Source organism: Mastigoproctus giganteus, chromosome 5, assembly GCF_048544385.1.
Source record: "Mastigoproctus giganteus isolate SK-2022 chromosome 5, ASM4854438v1, whole genome shotgun sequence".
NCBI classification, from domain to species: Eukaryota; Metazoa; Arthropoda; class Arachnida; order Uropygi; family Thelyphonidae; genus Mastigoproctus; species Mastigoproctus giganteus.
The window spans coordinates 156,475,349-156,489,400 of NC_143579.1; the positions used below are offsets into that span (position 1 = coordinate 156,475,349).

Here is a 14,052-nt window from a genome sequence, read left to right on the forward strand (position 1 = left end):
AGAATGGAGAGTGGTAATCAACAGACACTGCTCTTCGTGGACTAATGTTTTTAGTGGTGTCCCCCAGGGTTCGGTGTTGGGCCCATTGTTGTTTTGTATTTTTTTGATATTGATGAAGGTATATCAAGCTTAATGTCAAAATTTGTAGATGATACCAAGGTTGGGAGGGTTGTTAATAACAGTAATGAGAGTATGCTGCTGCAATGGGATCTGGAAAAGTTGGGCAAATGGGCTGACAAGCGGCAACTTACCCACTGAGTGATGTTACACTCAGTGTAGAGGAGAATGAAAGAGATCTGGGGGTAATTGTGCAGTCAGATATAAAGTTTTCTGACAGTGCAGACAGGCTGCCAGAGTAGGTCATGGGGTCCTGTCAATGATATACAGGAATTTTGCTAGCAGGGATAAGGAGGTGATTATCCCCTTTTATAAGGCAATGGTCAGGCCTCACCTTGAGTACTGCGTACAGGTCTGGAAGCCTCATTTTAGGAAGGATGTAGAGTTGCTAGAATGAGTACAGAGAAGGGCAACAAGACTGGTGAGGGGAACAGAGAGGTGCTCTTACGAAGAAAGGCTTAAGTTCTATAAATTGCAGCATCTGGTGACTAATCCATTTAAGGCCTTATATACCTCAATCAGATCACCTCACAGGTGATCTGATTGAGGTGCATAAGGCATTGAATGGATTGAGCAGGCTCTATGCTGATGGGATTCTTCCTCTTGCTCAGATTACAAACCTGAGGGGGGCATAAATTGAAATTGAGGAAAGACAGTCGTCGAATAGGTGTGCAGAAATTTGCTTTTAGCAGCGGGTAGTTGATTGCTGGAACAAACTTCCATCTGTCATTGTGGAAATGGATAGTTTAAATAAATTGAAGGAAGAAGTGGACAAACTTTTGGAGCGAATGGATTGGTGAAATGGGAAGTTTTTTTTTTTTTTTTTTTTTTCTGATGCTGTGTAAGCTTGCTTTCTTGCATCATATGTTTTTACAAATGCTGAACCCAAGATAATGAAAACCTATCTCACCGCAAAACAATTGAGTATGTTGGAATGTGACTTGGTAGACAACTAGGAAAGGTTCAAGCTCAATTGCTGTGCCTTTGTTTCACAGTTGTGTTTGGTATGAATGGTGCACGCACAGTCTGTTTATTTAATAGCTATACCTTGTAGGTTATAATCAAGTTTACTGAAACCAGTGTGGCACAATTTTTTTAATGAAGAAGAAAAAGCTTGTCCCTGTTTTAGAAATAGAATAGGATAACACAATTCTACATTATTTTGTACTATATTTCATTATTTGTGATGCTTATCTGTGCTTGTACACTTTCTTGCAAGTTTTTTCACCTAAGTTAAAGAGCTCTTATATTTTCTTTTACAAGCAAATTGTCTTATACAGAGTGGTTATAATTAAAGTTTTTAGCTGGTTGCAGGTGAAAACCATTAGAAATGGTAGAAAGAAAGAAAGAATGCAAATGTAACCTTATCATATGACCATTGATGGTGCATCTGAGAGGATTTCAGAACAAAAATGGCACATGCAATCCATAGATCTTGAAATGGTACTCCAGAAGAAGAATTATGCTTTGGTGGTGAAGCTGTTTTATCAGAAGAAGGGTGAACACATGACTGCATTTAGAGAATACAAGTTCTTAAAAAGGATTAAGAAGAGGACTACTTTCTCCAAACGGTACTACTTTCCTCAAAATGGGCTGCACTGTAGCTCAAGCATAGATCATCTTTCAGTTGCTACAATTGATTTTGGAGGGATTACTGTTTGTGTGATTGATGGTGCATTTAATTAACGTTCATTTCTTAGTGCTGTGATGGTGGTGTCATGACAGATTAACATTACAGAGTCAACCATCCATTAATTTCTTTGATCTTTTATTCATTGGTGCCTATAAAAGATTCATGTGGTGCAATAGCTAATGCAAACATCCATATTAGCATTGTGACCTTGCTGTAATTGGTGACAATGGTGAAGGTCTTTGTGATTTCTGCTCTTTGTGTGTGTGAAAAACTGTTTTTGTGCTGAATGGGGGTCCCCCCTGCTCATAATACATTTACTGATGACACATAGCTGGGAACTGTGAGTTTATGATGATGAAGATGCCTTATTGACTGAATTTGACCTCATATCCATCTAATTATAACAGTTTGTAATATACTTTCTCTGTCTCTTTGCAATAACAGTTTTTCTTTAGTCTTTTTCTTTTTGTAAAAATATAGTAAAACTACAATAAAATTGCACTTTTTTATAAATTCTGCAAATTTCTAATTTTCATTAATAAATACAACTGTAATAAATACCTGTGAATAGTTGCATTAACTGTTCAGTTTGTCATAAAAAATCATCCTGTTGGGTTTTTTTTTTTTTACAGTATTTATATGGTATTGTGGAGATATTATAAATGTTTTATTTATGTTTTTTTTTAACTGTTGCAGTTATGAATATAATTATTTATATTTTTAGTGTGTGATAACAAAGAAAGGGAGAAAAAATGGTGTGAAACGCTGTCTATACAACCACTTAAATAAAAAAAAAAATGCTATTAAAAAAATTTTAATATTCATATGCAGCTGCATTATATAATGCAGAATACTGTAGCTGTAAAAGTGAAGTGAACATTTATATTATAAATATTTTTAATAGTTTTCTTTAATAATTTTAACTTCTGAGTGTATGAATATTATATGATAATTTAGTTAAGGTAAACAAAATTGTTAACCAGAAAAAAGTAAAATCAGTGAGATTACTGATATAAGGTACATTATAAATTTGAGAGAAACACCCATGGTGACCACTTGGTTACTAAATTATTAAAATAAATTAAAACTGCTCTGGTTATGAACACAATATATTTTTTTTTTTTAAAATACATAGTTGTGTTAATAAAAGAAAATATTTATTTTTTCACTGAAATTTAATTTCAGGTCTGAAGGTCTGAATAAAAAGCAGATTTTAAAAAATCTGCTTTTTATTTCTGATAAAAATTACAAAGCTCCATCTTCTAAAACTTCAGTGGTTTGGCAGTTATGGGTAGTCCACCATCTTTTAAAATAAGCACAAACAAATTTAATCAGACAGCTGTGATTTTTAGAGATAAGTTTTAGCAACAAGGCCACATAAACATGAGTGTGCAAGAGTGACAATAGTGGGTCTCTTTGAACCACTGTTGTCACTCTTCTGAGTGTTTATAATGATTGTGAATACTCAGGATTACGTGAATATGTGGTCGTGATTCTAAGACCTGAAAATGAGTAGAAAAATAAAAAAAAAAAAGGTAAAGTTATATTTTAACAATAAATCAGGTTTTCAATAAATGAAAGGCGGTTTTCATTTATAATGTTAGAATAAGATCTGTTAAAAGAAGGAATTTAAATAAAAAAAAAAAAATTGTTTATACTTGGCATGACCACTAGGTCAGAGGAGTTTACAATTGCTAATTTTGACAATGAATACAATCATTAGCTGTATTTAGCAGTCATGGGCTTGAAACACAGTCTTCTCAAGAGCTCGTTACTGCACTCTTGCACTTGACTTAGCTATATTGGGTTTAAAGCACTTTTATTTCTGTAAGATCTAATTATCTGTTTATTTTCACTTGAAAATTACATATAGATGGAAATCATATGTTTTTTGGTATGTTCCTTCCACTTCAGCAGTTTCTCTCATTGCTACTTTGTCATTACAAACAACAGAATGACTAAAGGTTTGATATTTGGATCGCATATGTCAAATACTGTAGCAATTCTGTTTTTTTTATGTCAAATAATAACTAAAGTGGTAGGAACATACCGCAAAATGTCTGATTACCATCTGTGTATAATTTCCAACTGGAAATAAACAGACCATCATCATTATCATCAGCCATTTTCAATCCACTGCAGGGTTGAAGGTCTCTCCAGCAACTTTCCAGTTCCTTCTGTTTTGTGCAATGGCAATTACTACCCACAAACTCATGAATTTCATCTGTCCATTTCTGTTGTTGTCTTCCAGGTTTTCTTCTAGATCTTCAGTACCATTTTGTTATTTTCTTAGTCCATCTGTCATCATGTCTTCGAGCTATGTGTCCTGTCCATGACAATTTTAGTTCATTAGTTTTGATAAGAATGTTCTTTACTTGAGTTTTCTGCCTAATCCATGTGTTTCTCTTCTTATCTAACAGTCTGATTCCCAATATAATTCATTCCATTCTTCGCTGTGTAGTTCTCAGCTTCTCTTCCATTCTTTTGGTGAGTGCCCAAGTTTCACTTCCATAAGTCATGGAGTATACATTGGTTCATTATTTTACATTTCAGACAAATTGGGATATTGCTCCTCAGTATGTGACTAATTTCCTGAATACTATCCATCCAAAATTTATTCTTCTCTTGACTTACAGCCATTTATCATTATTACAGCTAATGACTTGTCAAGATAAGTATATGACTCCACCATTTCAATTACTGCTCCTTCAATCATTATATCCCTTTCTGTGGCACACTTGTTCATCATTACTTTTGTTTTAGCAATATTCATCTTTTGTCCAAAATCCTTACTAACTCTGCATAACTGATTAAGATTTTCCTCCAATTCTTTGGGATTGTGGCTTATGACCACAATGTCATCTGCAAATCGTAAATGGTTTAGGTGCTCTCCATTCACATTGACCCCTTTCTGTGACCAGTCTAATCTTCTGAAAGCTTCCTCAAGGGCAGCAGTAAACAGCTTCGGAGATATTGTGTCTCCTTGTTGAACTCCTTTCTCAATTTTAAATTTACTACTGTATCTTTGTCTGTTCTAATAAAGGAGGTAGCATTCTTATATGTAGCCAGGTGGGAAGGAGCAGCAGTGCGTGGCACACGCCTCTTGATTAGACTGGGGTTCGAGCCCATCACCACCAAATACGGAGGATGCGGAAAGGTTCAGAGAATGACCACCGCATATCCCGGAGCAATATGGCCTTAGTTGCTAATGCTCCTAAAAAAAAACCAAAAAACAAACAAAAACACCATTCTCATATATTTTCTTCAAAATTATAATATATGGGATATCTATGCCTTGTCTTTCCAGCGCCCGAAACATTGTTTTATGCTGTAAGGAGTCAAATGCCTTTTCATAATCCACAAATGCCAGGCATAATGGTGTTTTATATTCATTTGCTTTCTTGATTAGCTGTGATATTATGTGAAGGTGATCCATAGTTGAGAATCCTGTCCTAAAGCCAGCTTGCTCTCTTTCAGTTGATTCTCATCAAGTATTCTTTCTAATCTGTTAGTAATGACCCTGTGAACAACTTGTAGATGTGGGATAACAAGCTAATTGGTCTATAATTTATCTCCTTTCTTATGCAGCAAAGCTGCGATTGCATTATTCTGCTCCTTAGACCTCATACCTTTTCTAATGCATTTTGTGAAGAGTCTTGCCAGTTTTTGTGTCATGTCTCTTCCTCCCAATTTTATCAACTGTACAGTAACTTCATCTTCCCCCAGGGCTTTCTGATTGTTCATTTTCTTCAACGCATGTTCTACCTCATCAGGAAGGATATCGGGTATGTTGTATGTGTTACTAATTTGTGATCCGTCTTCCCCACTGCTGGCATCCTTCCCTTGCTCCTTGTACAATTCTTTATGTACAAGGCTTCATAAAGGCTTCTCTGCTATTTATAAGCACACCATTGCTATTCTTCAGTTTCAGTGTCATTTGTCTTTCTGTATTACTGCTCATGGCTGATGATTTAAATCCTTTGTTTTCCCTTAATGCTTGTTCTACTTTTCTTGTGTTAAATTTTCTTATATCCTCTCTGAGTCTCTTTCTAATGGCTTTGTATAACTCAGTATACTCAATTTTCTCCTTGTCAGTGTTTTGCTTGCTTTTCGTTTGTTGTCTTTGGTTCATCATGACAATTGTTTCTTGACTAATTTTTTCTTCTTTGGATTTCTTTTTACCTGTAGGTTTCTTGGGATTTATCACTTTCAGAAAGGTGTAATATTCCTCGTCAATATCTTGGTCCTGAGCAGTCTGCAGAAGCTCGTGTTAAGTTTCAGTACATACTGCTTTTTCTCCTCCTCTGTTATCTCAAATGACCTTTGTATTATTTACTTGAGTCAGTTTTTTCCTTTTTTTTTCCTTATGTCTATATCAAGTGTGCATCTTACCATTCTGTGATCACTTCCAACATTTACCTTGTTCGGGACAGTAACATCATTCACGATATATCTTCTCTTAGTGAGGATGAAGTCAATTTCATTAGTTGTTAATCCATTTGGGCTCTTCCATGTCCACTTTCTGTTCATCCTTTTCTTAAAAAAAGTGTTCATTACTGACATTCCTCAAGATTCTGCAAATTCCACAAGTCTTTCACCTCTTTCATTACTTTCACCAATTCCAAAATTTCCAATAGTTCCCCTTTCTGCACTGTTTTGTCTCTTTCCAACCTTAGCATTGAAGTCCCCCATAATGAGTTTTCTGTTCATCTAGAAGACTCAATTTCGGTGTACATTTCTTCAATTTTTTCATCATCATGGCTTGATGTTGGTGTATAAATCATTATAACCTTTAGCTTATACCTCTTAGTAATCCTGAGTAGTAGTCTCGATACCCTTGGTGATGTACTTTTGAATTCCAAAATGTTTTTTATATCTTTATGGACCAGAAAGCCAACTCCACCTTCGCTCCTTTCACTGTTTCCATTGGTGTACAGCAGATTTCTTCTTGATAAACGTATAAGTGATTCATTTCTTCTTCTTGTTTCAGCCAAACCAATGATATTCCAATTCATATTTTCTAATTCCTTTTCCAGCTCTAATATCCTGTCTTCACCGATGAGCGATCTTACGTTGTAACAGCCCAAGTTCAGTTTCCGTGCATGACAGCCTGGTCGTAATATATTATTTCATATATTATATATATTTTATCTAACTTAACAGGGTTTCATTCCTTCTTTTAATATATTTACATTACGTTAAGCAACATCAAAAATAAGATCTGTTTTGGTGTACTGGTGATGGTATGTATTTCAAAGTTCACAATCAAACCTTTAGAATCTGTTTATATGTATTAGAGACATTAGAAAAGTGTGTTAGAGAAGTATAGAGAAATTAAAGTATCACATGGGACTAAGATCTAAAGTTTATTGTGAAATTTATTGGAAAAAAATTTTAATTTTTTTTCCTGAGTAATTTTTATTGGAAAAAATACTTGTGGAAAGTAACTGGAAATATTTATTAAAATAAATTAATAGATGCTGAAAATCATCTGAGGCTGGTATTGAAGTACCAAAAACAAGGGATCATTTTAGATTTGTGATTTTAAAATTAAGAAGATTAAGGTTCAAATAAAAGTAAATATAGTAAGTCAATTTTAATTATTAATTCGAATTACATTGCTAATAATAGCTGATGTAATAGCTGTATGTATATTATAATTATAGGGTAAACCAGAATTGACTCCAGTTGCTATAAAAGCTGGAAAATTACTAGCACAAAGGATATTTGGAAGTGCCTCAGAAGAAATGGATTATGAAAATGTAAGAGAACATTTTTTTCCCGTCTTTTTATTTTTTTGTTTCATTATCTTTATTAAAAAATGAAATTTTAAATTGAGCTATTTGGTATGTTCTTTACACTTAAAAAGAAATTTTGCAGCCATCAGAGTTAAAGCTGGAATTTGTAAAGGAACCCTAATTATACAGGTTAAATTTTTAATTTAATTAGCTACTGCTAAGAAACTCATGCATTATTTATACCAGGTAATAACATATGTTGTATTCATTCACAGTTAAGTCATGGCTAAGAGAGGATAATGGATGCCATTTAGAAAGGTGCAGGTTTGAATTTTGATAATGTGAGGAACTTGAGGCCTTTTAAAGGCTGGGCAGAGTTGCATGGTCTCAGAAAATTATTTTCAACCCACCAATAAAAAAAAAATATACTTGATCTAGAACACATTTACAAAGACAAAACAGTGTATTGTCATCATGTTTAACAGTGAAATTGCAAAACTAAAATAGTAAACTATATGTGTTCCAAAATGCTGCTTTTATGTTAAAGAAGTGATTACTGGATGGATCCTTTCAAGAACAAAAGCACCTGAAATGGAGCTATAATGTGTTCCAGAAAAGGGTATTTACTCCAGTCTTTTTTGAAAGTGTTAGATAATTTGTGAAGGCTGCCTGGAATAGGTAGTATAAAAGACAGTGAAAGTATTTAATAAAGTATGCATTGATACTGAAATTATTTTTGTTATCATTTTGTGCTTATGTTAAGAACAAAATTTTATTTAGATTTGGAACTTGCACTGTTTCTGAAGAGTTGTCATCATTCTTGGCACCCGGTGGGAACTGATGTTTGACATGGCTAAGTGTCCATGGAGCATGGTCAGTATCAATCCCTCTGAAATATTGCATTCTCAGGCAGTCATAGACACTTTAATGTCTATCCTGCCTAACCAAGTCTTCAGTATTTTGACAAATTTTTGAAGTTGTCACTTCAGTTTGTTGTCTGAAGTTTTGGGGGGGTTACTTCTGTGGATTCTGAATCCCAATTCAACTGAAGAATTTGAGATAAAATTTTGATCTAAGAAAGGACAGCATTGCCATATATTTCTGTACATTCATGATTAACTTTTGGTTCATCCATTCTTTTGTCAAATTTCACAATTCTCCAGTTTCTTGACTTGTATGTTTTCATTTCAATTGGCTACTTTTTCTTAAAAATCTCTTCTATTCTTCCATACTTCACTGTATTGAGCTGGACCTCAACAAATAAGATATACAGACATTTATAGGAGTATCGTATATATAAAAAAATTAATTTTTTTATATATACGAGGGGTGAGCATTTAATTCGCAGACTCATGCAAGATCTTATGTTAATTGTAATTATCTGAATCTTCTGTGGATTTCTTCTTCTCACAATACTCTCCCTTGAACTTTACACTCTTGCCACTATTGCACCCATGCATTAAATGCTTCTTGCAAGCCATTTTTCGAAAGACTGCAAAGTTTTTCTGTTGTGGCTCTGCAAGCATTGTTGTGTCGGATACGAAACACTTGCCTTTCAGATCTTTCTCCAGATGTGGAAACCTCAAGAAATCACATGGGGCTAAGTCTGGTGAATATGGCAGTGATCACCACCTGCACAATATCAGCTGTATGGGGTTTAGCATTGTCTTGATAGAGAAACCACTTCTAACCGGAAAGTTTGGTCACACCACAATTGTTTATTCTGTACTGGATGGGAACCAGGAGGACACAGTGACCTGGGCTCAGTCTGTCTGGCAGGTCTTGTCAGAATTGTTTTTAAAAGATAATAAGGAGATAAAGACTTACTTGCACAGATCCATTGAGGTAGAGAATCAGGAATACACCGATGAGCCAAAACATTATGACCACCTAACTAATATGATGTTGATCCTCCATGTGCAACCAAAACAACTCATACACCGTGAGGCATGGATGCTACAAGATTTCTAAATGTGTCTTGTGGTATCTGCTACCAATACGTAACCAGCAGATCCTTTAACTCCTGTAACTTCTGTGGTTGAGATGCCACAGATCGGAGTTGCTGTTTCAACATAAACCACAGATGCTCAATGGGATTGTTGTCTGGGGAATTTGGACGCCAGGGCAATACTTGGAAGTCTTCCTCATGTTCCACGAACCAGTCTCGAACAATCCGGGCTGTGTGGCATGGTGCATTATTCTGCTGAAAGACAGCACTGCCAGAGGAGAAGACCGTTGCCATGAAAGGGTGTACCTGGTCAGCAATGATGTTTAGGAAGGTGGTAGACATCAGAGTGCCTGGCACATGGATGACTGGACCCAGAGTATCCCAGCAGAACATTTCCCAAAGCATGACACCGCAGCCACCGGCTTGTTTTCATTCCACACTGCATCCAGGCGCCATCGCTTCCCCAGGTAAACGACGCACACGTACCCGGCCGTCCACATGTTGCAACAGGAAATGTGATTCTTCAGACCAGATGACCTTCTTCCAATCACTCAAGGTCCAGTTTCAATGCTTGCATGCCCATTGTAGGCACTGTCACTGGTGAACCGTGGTTAGCATGGGCACTCAGAGTGGCCTGTGGCTATGCAGCCCCATTTTCAGCAGGGTTTGATGTATTGTGTGTTGTGACACAATACTCCTGTCACCAGCATTCCATTTACCAGCTAGTTGCGCCACAGTTGCTCTTCTGTTGCCACGTACCATCTAGGAGAGCCTTCGCTCACCTCGAGCATCGATGAGCTGTGGTCGTCCAATACCTCTCCGGCAGTTCATGGGTTCCCCCCTCCTCGGACCACTTTGGGTAGGTACTAACCATGGCTGACCTTGAGTATCCCACCAGCCATGCCGTTTCGGATATGCTCTGACCCAGTCGTCTGACCATTACAATTTGGCATTTGTCAAACTCGCTTAAGTTCGCTGCCTTTCCCATCTGAAGAACAAGAGTAACACTGATGAACAGAGATCAGTATTGGGTGTTTTTTATACCGTGTCCCGACCTGCACACGCGCTGTAGTTCACCTGCAGTTGCTTCGATTTGTATGACGACTCGCTGGTCATAATGTTTTGGCTCATCGGTGTATATCTCTGATGAGAGAGAGTCCCCGTTTACACGAACTGAATTAGATGCTGCTGTTAATAGGGTAAGGGATGGGAAGGTGCCAGGGATACACTTTATTGAGACACATGTTGTAAAACATTTTTATTCTATGTTCCCTGATATAATGTTAGATTTTTACAATACATGTCTACTAGAAGTTTTTCCAAAATTGTGGAAAACTGCAGTCCTAAGAGTGATCCTGAAGAACCCAGAGAAGTCCTTGAGTGAGCCAACATTGTATCGCCCGATTGCTTTGCTTTCAATTTTGGGAAAAATTTTCGAGAGGCTGATAATTTGCAAGTATCAGTTTAAATATGAAAATTTGCATCTTTCTTCAAGTAAACAATATGGTTTTAAGAAGGACCTCTCGACCAATGATGCAATTCATAAACTTATTACGATTGTACAGGGAGAATCAAGGCGATATGTCCCCGGCTTATTTGTAGACTTTAGGGGTGCGTTTGATGCCCTGTGGTGAGGTAGCATCCTCTGCAAGCCAAGAACTGCCCTCTGTCTCTCTCCTGGGGACTTATATAACATCTTGTGGGATTACTTTTCGGACCATAGTGTAATTGTTCAGTCCTCTCTTGAGGAGGAGATTTTTCAGGTTGAACGGGGCTGCCTGCAGGGTTCGATATTTGGCCCCTTCGTGTGGAAAATGGTTTTAGATGAATTTTAGAGCATGACATGGGGGGACGCTGATGATTTAGTTTTGCTGGTTCCCGGTAACTCCAGGAGAGATATTGAATATAGGGCCAGTGCCCTGTTATAGGATCTGTTGGATTGGAGTACCTTGCGCAAGCTTAATATTTCTAAAGACAAAACTGTTACTATGTTGCTGAAGGGAAAGCTAAGCAGGATGAGGCCTCCCATTGTTCGTAGCAGAGGTGTCTCTTTGAGGAATGTGTGTACTGTCAGGTACCTTGGTGTTTCTCTGGAAGAGTGCTTGTTTTTTTACAAAACATGTTATATATCTAAAACAAAAAATTAAACTCCTTTATGCCAAGCTCTGCAGAGTAATAAGGGAAAACCTTGGTATTTCTCTGGAAGAGTGCTTGTTTTTTACAAAACATGTTATATATCTAAAACAAAAAATTAAACTCCTTTATGCCAAGCTCTGCAGAGTAATAAGGGAAAAATAGGGAATCAAAGGACGATCATTAAATATGCTATATGAATGTGTATTTGTCCTCATTATCACATATGCTGCTGGAGCTTGGTATCATAAAGTGATTAATGTTGTAATTAGAAAGCATTTAATGTCTGCTCAAAGGTTCGCTCTTCCAGGCATCACCAGGGCCTGCCATACTGTCCCTACTGACACTCTGAATGCAATATCTGGGAAGATGCCTGCGGATTTATTGGTAATCCACGCAAGCTTGAGGTACTCTCTTAGAAGAGGCATCTCCGTGGATATTTTAGGTATTTGGTCATGCCCGGGGGTGGGGTGGTGCTTGAGGGGTGGCTGCTTGCAGTCGAGAGAGAGAGAGAGGATACGTGATGAGTTAATGAATATTTGGCAAACTAGATGGAATGATTCTGATAAAGGCAGGGAAACCTACGTTTTTATTCCCTCCATAACAACCGTGAATTGGAAATTAAGATCATGGTTGCAGTTCAACTTGGGTATCAACAAAATAAGTCCTCAATATTTTGTTCTTCCTCTGTGAGCTGCAATTACAGCCTTGCAACAATCTGGCATTGAGTTAATCAACTTCTGGATATATGGTTGCCCAGTTTTCTGGTACCACAGTGCTCTCCTAGAGCTGAATTTTACTTGTTGGCTTTTTCTGAGCAATGTTAGACGACATTATGTACAAGCAATTTTCAATAGGGTTCAAATCTGACTGTTGCCTGGCCAGTCCAACACTGTAGTACCAGCATTTCTGAGGTGCACCTTAAGGGAGGAAAATGAGGGAAAATATTGGTGTAAATATGTTTTAAACCATATGAGAAAAGAAGACAAACTTGTCCTTAAATCTAAATAGCATAAAACCTATCAATCAATATTGTTGTGTGGCAAGGTGCTGAGTCCTGTTTAAAAATGCAGTTTTGGACGTTTGTGTGATGATCCTTAATAATGGATTTCAGGCACTCCTCCAAGGTAGCAGTGTAGGATTCTGCATTCACTGTTCCATTAATAAACTTAATTTGGCCCACCCTTTTGCTTGTTATGCACCTCCAGACCATCTGACTGGCAGGGAAAGTTACAGTCGGTATTATGCAGTTAGGATGGTATGCCTCCGAATTTTTTCTTCTCACATATCGCTTCCCAAGCCTTGCAGGTTGAATTTTGTCAGCATGGTAGCATAGTGGTATTGTCATTGTCCACCCCACACTGGGTGGAAAAGCCCCGGGTTTGAATCCTGTGGATGAAACGAGGAACTTTATTGGGCTTTTTTCACTCCATAGCTGAGTTAGTCGATCTCAAGCGTAGATAGCAAGTTTTTTTCCACCAGAAATTCTGGTTTTTTTGTCCAGCAAACAGGCAAATCAACCAGAGAACACACACAATTTACAAACAAAATAAATATATGGGTAGATGTAATCATTTATGGGGGACCTTAATATCATAATTTGTTTTTTTTTTTTTTTTTTAGCAGATTGAATTTTGATTTGTCAGAAAAGACGACAGTGTTCCATTGCTCTTTTGTCCATGAAATTGCATTTTAGTCCAAGAAAGTCGCTTCCTAATTTGTTGGGTCAACAGACGCTGCTTCTTGGGCCAATAGGCATATAGATCACATTCTGAAAATCGCCTTTGGATAGTTTGTGCACTTGTTTCAACACCAGAGGCCATCTCAAAGTCCAGTGTTAGATCAGAAGGCACTAGCATGGTGATTACGAAGGCATAGGCATTCCAAATATCAGTCATTCTCTTACGGCCTGATCCAGGTCTTCTCTTCACATCACCGGTTTCACGCTTTAATTTCAGCACCCAAGATAATGTTGACTGGTGGCAGCCTATTTTATCAGTGATAGCATGCGTAGAAAGCCCTTCCTGGGACAGAGCAACAGCTACACTTTTTTTTTTCTTAGTGTCAACCGAATGTATGGAGTCATGCTTACACCTCCGCAAAACAGGATACTAATGAGCGTGTATACCCTTCCAGCTGTATATATAGAAACAGCCGATGCAGTACCTTGCAATTACTGTCTGATGCAATAGAAGCATTATCTGACGCAATACCTTTGCTTTGAGACAAAAAAAATGACTATATTCAAACAATATCTTATACGTTTCACTACAAATGTTACTTTTTTTTTTTCAAGTGATGCAGTTTTTTTGTCTGCCACTGCATATAATGACAATGATTTTAAAAGATTTATAGCATGTTGTAAATTCGAATTTTTATTTTGAAGATTTTCAAATTCGTTTGCAAAAATATTTTTTTCTTCCACTTTGAATTATTATCATAGCCTGTGAGAAACTTTAGTTGCATTTCATTGCTAGTTCCAG

General features: G+C 37.0%; 1 protein-coding gene across 1 annotated transcript in view; it reads left to right on the plus strand.

Annotated features, from left to right (window-relative positions):
• The window catches only part of LOC150085781 (thioredoxin reductase 2, mitochondrial-like), a 143,996-nt gene that overhangs the window by 93,627 nt on the left and 36,317 nt on the right, over positions 1–14,052 (plus strand). The window contains exon 11 of the mRNA XM_090373483.1: positions 7,417–7,512. Within this exon, the coding sequence (XP_090229609.1) occupies positions 7,417–7,512 (96 nt within the window). The remainder of the gene's footprint in view (positions 1–7,416; positions 7,513–14,052) is intronic.